Below are 16852 nucleotides of genomic sequence, written 5' to 3' on the forward strand. Positions count from 1 at the left end.
GCAGAATGTTTATTATCTTCTTAGCAACCCTTAATAAAGGTACATGAATTTTTAAAAAATTGGACAATACACACTTATTTGTAGGATGATTAAATTATAACTATACCACATTCATTAGTTAGAAACAAGTTTGGTCATTTTTAAGTGCTTATGTCTGCTGCTGCCACTAAATGAGACATTAATGTTTGATAAGATTAGTTTTAATATGCTTCTTGGGTATATATTTGAAGTAGATTAAATTGTATTCTTTTTATCATAAAACTATTGAAGTTGTTCATTTTGTTTAAGAAAAGCACATTCGAGGGCATAAACTTAGGTACTTTTTTTTGAAATACGAACAGGGGTAAAATATTTTGCTAATATTTATCTCAGGACTCTTGCTAAATTTTGAGGGATTATTTTTGAGGATTTTTGTTGTTGTTGTTGTTTTATCTCAATAGCCAGGGCAAAAGTTTACATGTGGAATGTTAAATTGTTAATAACCATCATTAAGAAATCAGGTAGCTATTTTATGTAGTGTTAAAAGTAATCAGATTGAGTTAAAATGACCATATTGTACTTGTTTTCTTCTTTTGCCTTAATGGCTCAGTGGCAAAGGAACAATTTAGTTCTTGAGGCTTTGTACCTAAGAGTTGTTTTAAATTTATGGAATCATTCTTGGTATTTTTTGAAAAATCTCATCCCTTCCCCATTTAAAGATTATAAATGTTTAGTAGTAAAAGCTGTTCTTCAAGAAGTAAATGTTTTATAGTGAAAGCTGTTATGATAATAATAATGTAGTTATCATAAAGCTCCCTTAGTTGTGTTACTCTGATATATATCAAATAATGCTGTGGTTAATGCTGTATTGATTATATATTGAAGTTGTTAAATAATGCAAGACAGAGCATACTAATAGCATATGGAGTAGAAATAGGATTTGGGGGACTCTAGGGTCCAGCATTATTTATATAGTATTTCAGGGCTCTCACACTGCTCCTAAGAGATTGTTTTGGACACTCAAGAAGGAAAAACTTTATATGAAAGGTTATAGAGACAGTAATTTGGAATTTAATGAAAAAAGTAAGATTCATAGGTAGGAAAAAGAAGAATGTACACATTACTCAGGCTAAATTTATTATACCTATATTTGAAGCTAGCATTTATAACTGAATATAAACAGTTATCTCTGTATACACAAAAATTTCTTGAGGTACTCTTCTCTTACCTGTCTTTTTTTGTTTCTTTTTTTTTGACTTCTTTCCTTTATATTTCACTGCTGCTGTATTCTATGTGCTTCAGGCATCTAGTTCAACTTGTGCATCAGTCAGTATGGGATTCTTTTAAAAAGAATAAGGAAGAAAAGAAGAATTGGCACCAAAAGGGCTTGAAGAAAGTGGTACCAAGTGAATTGCTCTTTTGTTTTTTTCTTAGATCCGCATTCATCTGTTCCTAACAATGGAGGAAGTGGCAGGATATACTGAGAATTGAGTGTACGGAATTTTGAAGTCAGTAGTGTTCCTAGTGCACAATTACTGTTTTTGTTTTATTACTTTTTATTATGGAAAATTTCCGATATATACAGAAGGCAGAAACCTCCAGGCACTCATCAGCCAGCTTTAATAACTATCACTTCATGGCCAGTCTTTGATGTAATTCATCCCTTGATTATTTTGAAGCAAATCCCAGGCATAGTTTCATATATAAATATTTCACTAGCACAGTTTTATTTGCTGTATTTTGGAATGATAAATATTCTTTGGTAATGGATCATAAAATCTTAGAATTGGAAGGTTCCATAGAGTTAGGATTCAAATCCAGTCTGCTATCCAGTGCAAGATTCCCCCTTCAGAGTTTCCTGAGGGGCAGTTATCCTCCCCCTTTAATATCCTAGTTATGGGAAGCTAGATAAACTTGAAAAAAAAAATACTTATTTAGCTGCTAGTTGCTCAAGATAACTTCAGACCAAAATGGAATGTTGCCTGCTGTTTTTATGTTACTGGTTAGAACAGTCTCTTTGTATACCCATTTACAGGAAGAGACTAGGTTTTTGTCTTTATTCCTGCCTCTTGTCTTACTGTTGAATTTTGTTTTTTAAATTTTAACAAGAAGTGTTGTCATTTAATTTAATGTCCCAGATTAAAACTTTGGGACATTTTTGCATTTGAGAGAACCAGCTAGAAGTAGATTTTTCAGTTTTTGGCGTAATCTGTGTATCCTTTTTCTCTGTACCATCTATGCCTTTATACTTCCCTACCTTCTTTTTTTCTTCTTTTCCTTTTTTCTTTCCATTTTTTCCTGTTATTTAGCAACTCTTATCAGTGTGGACTAAAGGAAACAAAAGGAGATGGAACCTGTGCTACGTAATTGTTCCAGTGAAGTCTTTGGCATTGGATCGTCTGTGGATTTAATGTATTCATCCATCTCTCCAGTTATTCACTGATAAACTAATATCAGTTGTTTAAAATGGGTATTCTGTATGCTTTAAATAACCTTTAAATTAAAAACTAGTGCTTTTGTTTATTTCCTTTTTGGGTTTTAGCTTTAAAATGAATCTGTTGTAATTGACTATAAAATAGTATATGTTTTAAAAAGTTCTATCACTATATTTGGCTTTACATATTTGAGGTGAGCAGCATTGTTAACTTTCTGTTTTCCCCATTTTTTAGGAGGAAGATATCAACTAGAGATTAAAATACCAGAAACATATCCATTTAATCCCCCTAAGGTATTGTAAGCCTGTTTTTGTGCATGAACTATATTTCATGGCTTGTTTAATTAATATGTACTTTAGTGTTTATTAAAATTACAAATTTTTTTAGTTGTTTACTGTGTAAATTTAGCATGGGCAAGATGTCAGGTAATGACAGATGGTTTGCTTCTGGAATTAGAATGAAAAGTAAGCTTACTCAGAGGCAGCTAGTAATAGCTTTAGACAGGAATAGGATGTGTATCTGACAATCGCTTAAATTCTAGGTCTGGAAAAACTTGTAGTGTTCCCAAATTTAGAGAATCCTTATACAAGTTCTTATTTGCCTCAGAGAAGTATATTTTTTAGGGAAGAGAGTACTCTGAATTTATTCAACAATTATTTGAGTACTTTGTGCCAATATAGCAATAAGTAAGACTTACACTGCTGTCCTTGCTTTCATGGAGCTCATGTTCTAGTAGGGGGAAAAAAATGAACAAATCATTGCAACTGTGATGAATGTTAAAAGAGGAAACAGAATAATCTAGGATTGTGTATAACAAGGGGAACTAACCTAAACTTATTTTTTGACTGAATTGCTTCCTTTATGTCTTTACTTTTGCTATCATCACCATTTTAGTTTAGGCATTCAGCTTTATTACTTCGCCTGTTTTGCCTATTATTTAATCACCCTTTCATCTTTGCCATACTATTCATTCTTTGCACTGCTGTTCTATGAATCTTCCTGAAGTGCAGTTTTGATCATGTTTCTTTTCTTTCCTTGTTAATAGTCTGAACTCATTAGCTGGGCATTTAAAAGCTCCTGTAACCTGACCTTAGTCTTCTTTTCCATCCTAATCTTATGCTGCCCTCACCCACAATATGGGTCTCTTTTTCCAGCCTAGATTATTTGCTGTTTGTAGGTTAATGCTTATTCTTTCACACTTTCCTGTCATTTTCACTTGAACCATTGTCCCTATCGTTTAAAATTCTACTTTTCTTTTGAGGTCTAGGTAAAGTATCACTTTCTCCATTACGCTGTGCCTGTCAAAATGTTTCTCCCTCTACTCCCAATAGCATTTTATATAATTTATATAGTACCACCACAGTTACAGTACCAATTAATGTATTGTATTATTTGGGGATATGTATCTTTCACTAGCTTTTGTGCTCCTGAGGTCAAAGACCATGGCTTAATACACCTTTGTATTTTCTATGGCTCCTGAAAGTATAGCGTCCCTTGAGCGTATGATAGTAGTCACTCAGAAAATGTTCCAGAATTCATTCATTCAGCCTACTGGTTGTCCCCCATTTAAGAATAGACACAGCAGTGGAAGTTCCAGGGTGAAGTTGAGTCATCTACCAGTTTGAGGTGCCTGTTATTCTGTTGTTTATGTGTATCTATTTTCTGATAAGCCTGGTTGATGTTTTTAAATTGTGGTAAAGTATACATAACATAAAATTTACTATTTTAACCATTTTTAAGTCTGCAGTCTAGTGGCACTAAGCACATTCACATTGTTTTGCATGTATCACCACCATCCATTTCCAGAACATTTTCATCTTCCCTACTAAACAATAACTCCCTGGTATTCCACGCTGGTAACCACTGTTATACTTTTTCTCTATGAATTTTTCCTACCCTAGGTACCTCATTTAAGTGGAATCATACGATTTTTGTCCTTCTGTACCTGGCTTATTTCACTTAGCATAATATCTTTAAGGTTCGTCCATATTATAAGTTGTGTCAGAATGTCATTCCTTTTTAAGGCTTAATAGTATTCCGTTGTACATACCCGCCACATTTTGTTTATCCCTTTAACCATCAATGGACATTTTGGTTGTTTCTGCCTTTTAAGCCTGGTTGATTTTTTTTTTTTTGCCTTTTATAAAAGTAGTTGGTGTTTGTTGTAGAAATTTGAATAGTGAAGAATTAAAAAAAAAAAACATTTTTTTTTTTTCAGTATGACCACTTAGAGATGACCACTATTAAGCTTTCATCTTACATTTGTGACTTAATTTTCATCCTTACCCTAGTTACCCTCCACTAGGTAATCTTGGTTGTCAGTGTTATCATTAGAATGAGTAGTAGTCACTTGAGGTTACTTTAATTGTAGAATACTGTAAATTTAAGAAAAGAGGATTTTAAAATGTTTCGAGATAAGGATGACCTCAAAGCCTACAAAAATTTTAATGGAAATAAGGAGGGAAGAAAGAAAAGATCTCAAGAGAGACTGCTTTCAACCACTGTATTTTTACTGTTAAATAATGATAGTAGCAGTTGTCACTTGTTTTGTGTTAGGAATTTTATATGCCTTTCCTGAAAGTCTTCATAACAAGTCTTAATAAATGAGGGACTGAGGCTTAGAGATTAAATAGAAACTAGATCCTGTAAGGCCCACTGTGCTCTACTTCTTGATTCTAATGAGGAAGGAGTAAGGGCAGAATCTCTGAAATGGTGAATATGACTCTACCAAGAACAAAAATAATCAACCACAGTTCAAATCTTACTTCTGGCATTTAACTGGCTTCTTGATTTTAGGCAAGCTATCTAACCACTGTGTGTTTCCTCATTTGTAAAATCCTTTGAAAGGATTATGAAGATTAAAGGAGTAGTCCATTTAAAAAACAATATTTCAATAATTCTACGAAATATTTTTTCATATTTTTAACATCTCTGAAATCAGGATATATCTTTCAGTGGATGAGATGTTATAACTTAATTGGCAGAGTTTTTTTCTTTCTCAAGGTACATAAAATAACGGTGTATTGAATAATTGATGGTACCTGAGATTCAGTGAAATACAATACTTAGAACAGTGCCTGCGCAGACTAAGCATGCTGTAAATATTAGCTAGCATTAACCAATGACTACCACCCTAAGAGGCCCTTCTTGAAGTAGTCTGTTGGCTTCCCTCTGCAACGTTGTAAAATACAGTAGCATTGATGCTTAAATTTCCTCTTTAATTTGAAATTCTCATACATTACTGGTAGGAATGTAAAGTGTTGGAGCTGCTTTGGAAAATATTTTGGTCAAAATGGTAAACATAGAGTTACCTTATGACCTAGCAGTTCTACTTCTACAACACTTATTTCTTTTTTTTATTTATTTTTTATTGAAAAAAAAAATGGTTAGATGCCACAAAATAGGTGGCAGTGCCTTAACCATATGCATGTTGTCAGGCCCGAGAGCTTCTTCCATCCTTGTCAAGGGCAGTGCTAACCTTCTCTCCTTTCATACAACACATAGCAGTTCTACTTCTAGATATCTACTCAATAGAAACGAAAACGTGTCCACACAACTTGCACACAAATGTTCATACCAGCACTATTCATAACTGCCAAAAAATGGAAGTGCTCTACATGTCCATCAACTGAATGGAAAAATTAAATGTGGTATATCTATACCACATTTGGTTATAAAAGTGATAAAAGTGCTGATATGTGCTACAAAATAGATGAACTTTCAAAACATCATGCTAAATGAAAAAGCCAGGCACAAAAAGCCACACATTGTATGATTTCATTTATATGAACGTTAGAAGAGGCAAATTACAGTGAAAAAAAGTAGACTGGTGGTTGCCTAGGGCTGGAGGAGTGTGGAGGAATGGGGAGTGACTGCTGTTGGTTATGTAGTTTTTTTTTTTTTTTAATTCATTTTCAAATTGTTTATTTACAGTTTATAGAAATACAATTAGTTTATTTTTATGTTTTATTTTATTTTATTTTTAAATTTATTTTATTTATTCATTTTTCACTGTGTTGGATCTTCGTTGCTGTGAGCAGGCTTTCTGTAGTTGGCAGTGAGCGGGGGCTACTCTTCGTTGTGGTGCGCGGGCTTCTCATTGCGGTGGCTTCTCTTGTTGTGGAGCACGGTCTCTAGGTGCGTGGGCTTCAGTAGTTGTAGCGCACGGGCTCAGTAGTTGTGGTTCGCAGGCTCAGTAGCTGTGGCGCACAGACTTAGTTGCTCCACGACATGTGGGATCTTCCCGGACCAGGGCTCAAACCCGTGTCCCCTGCATTGGCAGGTGGATTCTTAACCACTGTGCCACCAGGGAAGCCCAGTTTTTTTTTTTTTTTTTTAAATAAATAAATAAATAAATAAAAAATATTCTTGCTGCACCGGGTCTTAGTTGCGGCCTGCAGGATCTGGTTCCCTGACCGGGGGTCAAACCTGGGCTCCCTGCATTGGGAGTGTGGAGTCTTAACTACTGGACCCCCAGGGAAGTCCCTGTAGTTTCTTTTTGAGGTGTTGAAATGGTCATAAGTTAGATTTTGGTGATGGTTGCACAACTGTGAATATACTAACCACCATGAAGTTGTGCACTTTAAATGGGGGCAAATTATTGTCTCAATAAAAGTGTTTATTTCCCTCTGTAGTCTCTAAATGTAAATCCAAAGTGATTGCATAGTTCTGGTTCTGTTTTAGGTACTTGATACATTATTTCATTTAATCTTTGAAAACACTATTTTATTAACACTTCCTCCTCCCACCTTTTTCAGAAAAGCAAGAAAAATGGGCTAAAAACATAAGAACTGAGGTCTGTCTTATTTTTTTCCTACTAGTTCATGTTGCTCTTCAGGCCACTACTGTCTTTAATTCCAGCCATACCGTGTTGAGGTAACGTCAAGATTTAGAAAGGTCTTCCTTCAGTCAACCCACATTTGTCTCCCTCTGGCTTCTACCAGTTAGTTATACTTGGAATTTAGTATTCTTTTAAATATGGTACTCCTCCCATTTATGGTAGTAAGCTTTGGAGTAGATGCTAGTTAATGTTGATAAACATGTTCTAGATATTTACTATATTAGATTTGAATTTTTACTGGTTGGTAGATAATGATGGAAAGAGTGGGGAATATTTGTGTAAATTTCTTGCATAATTATGTTCACATATGTTTAATATGTAGCCTCAGGTTTAATTTTAAGCCTTCTGAGGTAAAAGTATTGAAGTTAACTGTCATATTCTCACTACTGTGCAGCTAAAATTGCACCCGATTGAAAACCTACATTGTTTTATCTTAACATGGTTACAGAGTATTTTTTATTACTCTGCAGTAAACTATTGACCTGAAGAGCAGAAGGTTTACTTCTGAACAGAGAAGATGTATCTTTGAATCAGCTGAGTATAGCATAGAAGAAGTTTGATTCAATGCATACTTTATTTATTTATTTATTTTTAAAATTTATTTTATTTTATTTGTTTATTTTTGGCTACATTGAGTCTTCGTTGCTGCACGCGGGCTTTCTCTAGTTGTGGCGAGTGGGGGCTACTCTTTGTTGTGGTGCACGGGCTTCTCATTGTGGTGGCTTCTCTTGTTGCAGAGCATGGACTCCAGGCACGTGGGCTCAGTAGTTGTGGCTCGCGGGCTCTAGAGTGCAGGCTCAGTAGTTGTGGCACACAGGCTTAGTTGCTCCGCGGCATGTGGGATCTTCCCGGACCAGGGCTCGAACCCGTGTCCCCTGCATTGGCAGGCAGATTCTTAACCACTGCGCCACCAGGGAAGCCCGCATACTTTATTTTTAAAGTAAGTTGTAATAATATTCTATTAATGAAAAACCCATTAAATTAGGAAAACTCTAGCTCAGTGATTTGTCAAACTTATTATTGGAGATTAGGTTGTGAATTTTCTTCTTTTTCCTTTGTGTTGTGTTATAAGTACTTTCATATATGAAATTGAGTATAAATACCAATGCTAATAGCCTTCTATGAGTCTGCCCTTCTACACATGCATATTTAAAATAAAATAGCATTTTCTTTTGTACAATAAGTTAGTTAAAGCAGGTTTAATATTGTAACTTCCTTGAGTTCCAAGCTTGAAACTGGAAATTCCTGATGGAAATAGAGCTCACATCTACCATGAGGTGGAAGGTAAAATATTTGTTGAACTAAAGAGTGCATAAATACAGGCTGCATCCTGTGGGAGGAGATAAGATTACTGATGATGGTGTACCAATATAAATAACTAAGAATAGTCCCCTTCCTTTGCTTCAGTCTGGTAACACTGTGTACATAGTGTTAAGATTTTTGTTTCTAAATTCTTTGAGTGCTCCTCAAAGCTAATGAGTGTTGTCAAGTTACCCAGACAGTGCTAGTATTAGTTTCATTTGTGAAAATAAGGAAACTTGAATTGTTATTCATATAAGTATTTTAGTACTGTAAACCATCCCATGTTTGTTTTGTAATCAGTCAAGTATGACTCAAGTAGGTCATAATAAATGTCTTTGTATCGTTACTTTTATACTTCAGCCCTTCCAAGTTCTTTGTACATTTTTGTTGCTATAGGTCGGGGATGGTAGTACTCTGGGAGAAAGTGATGAATACAGTGGATATGAATTGAGCGTAGAATGATGGGGTGGGGTATATGTGGTTACCATTGGTAATATTAGGAGTTGAGAAAGAAGTGAAAAATCTAAGAAAGGAGATAGTTGATGATAAAGAATGACAAAGAGAGGAATAGATAAAAGAGTGTAAAACCACACAAAGAACTACTTATAGCACAGTTACTTACATCTGTACTGGTAGATAATGGAGTGGCCTCTTGAAAATTAATTTCTCTGTTAGATTATCTGCAAATTCAAAGTTATTTATTTCTAACTGTAGATTGTAGTACAAAGAAATAGTTTAATAATTTCCTTGGTCCTGCATATAAGCATATTTGTTTTTCACGTAGAGTCTACAGAGAATCATGTATTGAAGATTCTTCTTTAAAAAGCAAGATACAATTCACACATCCTTAGATCATCTGCCTAAATTGTAAACCTTCTGACATCTTCAGTAGTAATTTAAAATTCTGTTTTCCTCGGGACTTCCCTGGTGGTCCAGTGGTTAAGACTCTGCATTTCCAATGCAGGGGGCACGGTTCAGTCCCTGGTCGGGGAACTAAGATGCCACATGCCATGTGGCGTCGCCAAAATATTAAAACAAACAAACCAAAAAAAAAAAAATATATATATATATATATATATAGATATTATTGCACATTCATTCAGTGTGAGGCACTTTAGATGCTTGGAATGCTCTACTAAGCAGGATAGACACCATGCATTTTAGAGAAGATCAGGCAAATAAGAAAGAGATGATAGAAGTGTGATCAAGTACTGTGATATAGGAAAGTACAGGGTGCTATGGGACAGGCCAGGAAGAAGTGATTATGGAAGCTGAAACTTAAATGATATGTAGGAGTTAGCCAGGAGAAGAGGATATCGAGGTTTTTTTTTTTTTTAATAAATTTATTTATTTAATTTATTTATTTTTGGCTGTGTTGGGTCTTCGTTGCTGCACGCGGGCTTTCTCTAGTTGCGGCGAGCGGGGGCTACTCTTCGTTGCGGTGTGCGGGCTTCTCATTGCAGTGGCTTCTCTCGTTGTGGAGCACGGGCTCTAGGTGCGCGGGCTTCAGTAGTTGTGGCACGTGGGCTCAGTAGCTGTGGCTCACGGGCTCTAGAGCACAGGCTCAGTAGTTGTGGCACACGAGCTTAGTTGCTCCGCAGCATGTGGGATCTTCCTGGACCAGGGATTGAACCCGTGTCTCCTGCATTGGCAGGTGGATTCTCAACCACTGTGCCACTGGGGAAGCCTAGGTGTGTTATTGAAAGAAGAAATGTATGAAGGCCCTGAGGCAAAAAAAAAAAAATGTTTTTTTTTTAAAATATGACTTGTTGAGCACTTGTATTGAATGTAAGGTAGATGTGAGATTTGAGAGCGAGGCTAGAATCAGTTTAAGAGTGTGGGCTTACATAAAGGGAGTGAGAAGTCGTTAAAGGGCCTTAAGTAGAATAGTGACATGAATCAGGTTTGTTTTAAAGGGCTCTCTGGTTTCAGTGTGGAGAATGGATTGGAGGGAAGAAAACTGAAGGCAGTAAAATCAGTAAACTGTTCAGTAACCCAGGTAAAGAATGATAGTCTCCTTTAAAGACATGGTGTTCTGTGGATGGAAAGAAGTAGATATCATTGAGAGCAGTAAGGTTATTTTAAGAATTAAAAAGGATCAAGGAGTGGAAAGTCTCCATTAGTTTTAGGTGTTTTGAAGTCATTGGTGACTGGAAGTGCTTTTTCAGATGGCATGTAAGTTAGTGAGTGAATATGTGAGGAATTAAGAACAGATAGTATAGACAAGTCACAAGGAGAGAAGTGGAAGCATGATAAATCTTTTAGCTTCTTTTCATAAATAGCTTACATTTGGAGCATATATTCTTTTTTTGAATTTTATTTTATTTATTTTTTTATATAGTGGGTTCTTATTAGTTATCCATTTTATACATATTAGTGTATAATGTCAATCCCAATCTCCCAATTCATCACAGAGCATATATTGATGAGTTAAGTTTTGCAAGGTACTAGAACATAGCTTGGTTCATAGTAATTAATCTGTTAAATGTTAAAGAATTTTGACTTAGATGACTATCATATATGTGTGTCAGATATAATCCTCCTCCTCCTGTTCCTCCTGTTCCTCCTCCAAAAGCTCATAAGAGCTGATGAACTAGATTTCATTTCAAGGTGATGTGATAGAGTTAGCATTTTCACATTGTTGATTTCTTATTCTTTCATGCTTAAATAAGTACACTCAGAATCTGAAATTAGATTGTGTGAGTTTGTATCTTCTGTTGTGAACTACTTACTTGATATTGGGTAAATTTCTTAAACTCTAAGCCTCAGTGCCTGGCAAGTAATAGTAGGCCTTTAAATATTTGTCAAACATTTTTTTAAAGTATTTAAGAAAAAAAGTGCTACAAAAAAATCAGGAGTAATCTTATAGTCACTTTCTACTTCTGTTTCCGTGTACCGATTTTGCTTACTTTTTCCTTCAAACCTATTCTACACCCTTCACTCTAAAAAAATTGCCATTTACTATCTATATTTTGATTTTCTGTACTACTTTATCTACCTGAATTGATCTTAGTCCATGTTAAATTTCTCATAGCATCTAACACTATGCTAGGTAATTTATAAACACCTAGTTAATTGTTGGGTTTCTTTGAGTATTTATTAAAAGGTTTAAAAAGAATGTACGTCATTGATAGCATTTGGCTCACTGAATGCTTTGTCTCCTACACCCTTCCCTTCACTTAGGCAAAATGATGTAAGTATAAGCATTTTTTTTAGCTCGAGGATTTCATTTTCTTATAGTTCTACTTAAACTATATATGTTTTACTTCTGTACTTTAAAACTCAAATGTGCTTTATATTCTAGGTCCGGTTTATCACTAAAATATGGCATCCTAATATTAGTTCCGTCACAGGGGCTATTTGTTTGGATATCCTGAAAGATCAATGGTAAGAGATTTGAATTCACCTTCGACCCTCTCTCATATGAATTCTAAGACTGTTTAGAGTGTTAAATGTGTACTTGCCTCAAAACATAAGCATATATTATACTTTTATTTGGCAGTAATTTTAAAACTAGATGAAGTCTCCTAAGTACATAAGAGAAAATATGTTACAGTTGAAATTGGAATCTATATTTAAATAGTGATTTATTAGGTAATGTCAGATGCTAGCTTTCCATCTTGAAAAATCTTGGATTTTATTTGTTGTTTTGGTAAATTTGATTTTTTGCTATCTCAGAAAGATATTTGTGAAAGACAAAAATAATTTAAGTATTGTAGTAATCAGCTCTGACTTGGATGGAATGTAGACAACAAAAATGTTAAAAGTTGTATTAATTGAGTGCGATTAAGGTTCTAAGATTCTAAGAAGTGCCTTTGTAGGTGGTATCGTCATTTGTACAGTGCTTTCACATGTTTTGTCTGATTTTATCTTAGCAGTATAGTGTTTAACCACTAGGTTAAAATCGTGGCTCTGCCATTTACTCATTTTTGTGGTCTTGAGTAAATTACCTGGTCTTTTGCCTTCGTTTCCTTATCTGAAAAAATTGGGGGTTAATACCTATTTCATAGGGCTGTTGAGAAGAGTAAATGAGTTGTTTTATGTATTTCTCTTAGATTAGAGCCTGGCATATTCTAACAGTATGGATTGAACAACCAAGACAAGAGATATAAAAAGACATTGGGGTGGAAGAAAACAATAAGTTATGCGTTTGATTTGTTAAGAAAGGGAAAGAAATGAACCTGAATAAACTGAAACAGGATGACAGCATTTAGCATATGGGTCACTTGGTATATTTAGTAATTGAATAAACAGACAAGAGTTGCTGGTTTTGTTTTGTTTTTCCATTCTGATAGCACACCTGAGTAAAGCCTCTCCCTCAGTAGATCATCTCTTGGGATCCAGTTTCTTGATCTGTATTCCATACTGTTAAACATTGAACATTGTGAACTAGACCTAACTTTATCTTCTGTCATTCTTTTGATTTGTGACTTTTCACAATTTATTAAATTTCTATGCCTCCATGTTTTTATCTGTAAAGTCATCTTGAAGACCCCTTATAGCTCTGTTGTTCAGTGATATTAATGAAAATTTGCAATATTAGAGACATTGTCCATTTTTTCACTTGGTTTCTAGGACATCAGTTCTTCTGTTCTCCCCTTCCTTTTCCCACTCCTCGACTTCTCAACTAGTTCCTCCCTCATCTCCTGGAGCTTTGTACATGAGAATACCTCAGGGCTAAGAATGCTTTTTTCCATCTATACTCACTTCCTTGGTGAGCTCATCTGATTTCATAACTTCACTGTTTATATACTAGCAACTCACGTTTTCTGAACTCCAGACTCATGTCCTGCTGCCTGTTTAATATCTATACTTGAATATGTAATGGACATCTCAAAATTAAACGTGTTGGAAACTGAACTATTTCCCCAACCCAAAACTTACTTCTTCCCCATGTAAGTTTCGGCATCTACATCCTTGCAGTTGCTAAGGCCAAAACTTCATCGTGCTGCTTGTTTCTTCTTTCTCTGGTACCTTTATACCAGAGAAATCTGCAAATGTTGTTGAAACCGCCAACATTTTAGCAGCAGTTCATTACTACTACCTTGGTCCAAAGTTGCATTGCCTCTTGCCTGGACGGTTACAGTAGCCTGTCCTTCTGCTTCTGACTTTACTCAGGCTATTCTCAGCAGACGGAATGAAACCTCCGCCCCTTTGAAAACAAAACTCCACACTAAAATTTTCCACTGTCTTCTCTTTTTGCTCAGAGTTAAACCAGCAGTACTACCACTTCTCATTATCTTCCTATATACATAGTTGAAAGATTATGGTGTATATAGAGACAGAGAATTTGAATTTTTGTATCAGAACACTTTTTATCAGCTATGCCTATTTCCTAAGGCAGGTCAAATAGCTGAATTTAGTCTTTTCATATCTATATCATTGAAATAATAAAAGATATCAGAGACATCAGATAAAATAGGTGAGATTGGATATCCATGGGTCTCTCAGCCCCCCCCCTTTTATTGAAGTAAATTGACATTCAGTGGATATGTAAATGTCAATGTTTAGGCTAATTTGGAACAGTTATCTTAGAAAACAGTTTGTTAACCTTGGTCTTTATTAATACATGTGGATGGTGATTTACCTTTAATATTTAACAACTTATGTTAGTATGGGTTATTTCTTAACTTTGTAACTTACCCTGTGTGGAAACCATCTTCTGATGTTTTTCTGCTGACACCTCTTATGACTAAAGGTGTCTGTTTACCTAGGGAAGAAAATGACAACACACAAAAATTGCACTCATTGATACTGCTCTTCCAAAAGACACAAACAGGCATTAAGAGAATATCTGTATGGTTGATAAGCCGCGCTCAGCACCATTAGTCATCAGGGAAATGCAAATTCAAATCACAATTAGATACCACTACACACTTGTAAATGGTTCTCATGCATTGCTGGTAAGAATGTGGTTCAGCCACTCAACCAGCAGTATCTGCCAAAGCTAAATAAGTATATACCTTCACTATGGCACAGCAGTTCTACTCCTAGGTATATATCCAAGAAAAATCCGAGAGAAATGAGTGCATATGTCCACCAAAAGACTTGTACAAGAATATTCATAGCAGATTTATTCAAACTGCAAGTCACCCAAATGTCTATAAACAAGAGAATGGATATATAATGCTATAATCATGCAATGGAGTACTACATAGCAGTAAAAAAAAAAAAAAAAAGGCATGTTGACACAAACAACATGGATGATTCTCATAGACATGTTGAGTGGCAACAGCCAGACACAAAGGAGTACGTACTGTATGATTTCATGAAATTCAACATGAGTCAAAGCTAATTTTGGGTGATAGAAACTAGGACAGTGGTGGGTAGGTAGGGTCGTGAATAACAGGGGCAAGAGTGAGGCTTTCTGAGTGCTGGAAGTACTATGTATTTTGATCTAGATGGTGGTTACCACGGGTGTATACATGTATAAAAATTCATCTAGCTGTCAAGCATTTTACTCTGATTATACCTTAAAAAAATATAACAAAAAAGCTGCCATTATTTTTAAGTAGCATTCAGTGTTTCGAATGAACATAGATTATTTATTAATGGTTTTCTGGAAGATCCTTAACAGACAAGTTAGTCAACAATACACACAATTCAGTGCTTACTCTACATATTAAAGGCCCCACCTAGTCCATATATTAACTGTGCTTATTGATTTTTGAGATCTGAGCAAAATTAATTTACTGAAGATAGATTTATAAAGTACTCACTTATTTGTATCCACTGATTAATTAAAATTAGCTAACACATTTTGAAATTTCAGACTTCTGTTTGCCTGTTAGGATTTGTTTTTAATAGATTTATGCTAATTTTACACATTAAATGCTAAAAATATTAATGTAGTATGAATTTAATCAGTAGTTTGTGAAAAGCAAAATAAATGGAATAGAAAGTTGTATTTTTGTTTGTATATTTTTTCACATTACCAAGTTTAGATTTTAAAATTTATGTAGAGCAGTCAAAAAATGTACACATTTCTTTATACCATCAAAGATGTTATAGTTTCTATAGTATTTAGGGCCAAAAGAATAAGTTTTGTTTTAATGTTAATTTTATTACAGCTAATTATGAAAACATTGTCATTGTTTGCCATTGATCTTGTGTTCAGCTTTTAAAAACTTTTCATTTAGGTTTCTTTTTTCTTAATGGTTTATGAATACCTCACTTGCATTTATTATGAAAGTTTTCACGCATACAGAAGACTTAAAACTTTGCTCATTGAGATTGTTACGAATTGAATCTAAAGTTACAGCTCTAGATTTTTCCTTCAGTTTTGAGAATAAACTGTCCCTTTTCATTCCCACCAACAGTGCACAGGATTCCAGTTACACATCCTCGCCACCGTTATTTTCTGTTTTTTGACAGTAGCTGTCCTAATGGATGTGAGGTGGTATCTCATTGTTTCATTTACATTTTCCTAATGATTAGTGATGTTAAGTATCTTTTCATGTGCTTATCGGCTGTTGGTATATCATCTTTGGAGAAATGCTTGTTTAAGTCCTTTCTTGGTCAGGTTTGTTTTTTGTTGTTGAGTTGAAGGAGTTCTTTATATATTTCAAATATAAACTCCCTTGTAAGATCTATGATTTGTAAATATTTTCTCCCCATTCTGTAACTGTATTCTATTTTTTCCCTCTATTGACTTTCACTCTATTGACTGTATTCTCTGCCTAGGAAGATTTAAAAAAATTTTTTTCTTCTTTGCACAGGAGTTTTTAATTTTGATGTAGTTATAGACCAGTTTCTCTATTTTTTTCTTTTGTTGCCTGGGCTTTTGCCTGTCCTTTGATATCCAAGAAATCATGGCCAACTGCCATGTTGTGGAGCTTTCACCCTATGTTTTCTTCTAAGAGTTTTGTAATAAGTTTAGTCTTGGGAATTCCCTAGAGGTCCAGTGGTTAGAACTCTGCGCTTTCACTGCCGGGGCCCTGGTTGGGGAAATAAGATCCCACAAGCCATGCGGCGCAGCCCCCCTGCAAAAAAATTAGTCTTACGTTTAGGTCTTTGATCCATTTTGAGTTAATTTTTTTTCTGATTTTTTAAAAATTGAAGAATAGTTAATTTACAATGTAGTGTTAGTTTCAAGTGTACAGCAAAGTGATTCAGTTATACATATATATGTATATATTCTTTTTCCGATTTTTTTCCATTAAAAGTTATTACAAGATATTGAGTATAGTTCCCTGTGTTGAGTTAATTTTTATATAAGGTATAAGGCATGGCAAAGGTCCAACTTCACTCTTCTGAGAGCTCATTAAGTTGTTTTTTTTTTTCTATCACAGTAGCT

At 34.8% G+C, this 16852-nt stretch overlaps 1 protein-coding gene and 1 non-coding gene across 2 annotated transcripts in view; one reads left to right on the forward strand and one right to left on the reverse strand.

Moving 5' to 3' along the window:
- Positions 1 to 16852, forward strand: part of UBE2K (ubiquitin conjugating enzyme E2 K) — a 72881-nt gene that overhangs the window by 37943 nt on the left and 18086 nt on the right. Inside the window, exons 3-4 of the mRNA XM_061191332.1 lie at positions 2649 to 2707; positions 11861 to 11943. Of these exons, the coding sequence (XP_061047315.1) occupies positions 2649 to 2707; positions 11861 to 11943 (142 nt within the window). The remainder of the gene's footprint in view (positions 1 to 2648; positions 2708 to 11860; positions 11944 to 16852) is intronic.
- LOC133092832 (U6atac minor spliceosomal RNA) lies at positions 5789 to 5914 on the reverse strand. The gene has a single exon (XR_009701185.1). It is a non-coding gene; the product is annotated as a U6atac minor spliceosomal RNA (small nuclear RNA).

The sequence above is a fragment of the Eubalaena glacialis genome, chromosome 5, assembly GCF_028564815.1.
Source record: "Eubalaena glacialis isolate mEubGla1 chromosome 5, mEubGla1.1.hap2.+ XY, whole genome shotgun sequence".
Taxonomy (NCBI): domain Eukaryota; kingdom Metazoa; phylum Chordata; class Mammalia; order Artiodactyla; family Balaenidae; genus Eubalaena; species Eubalaena glacialis.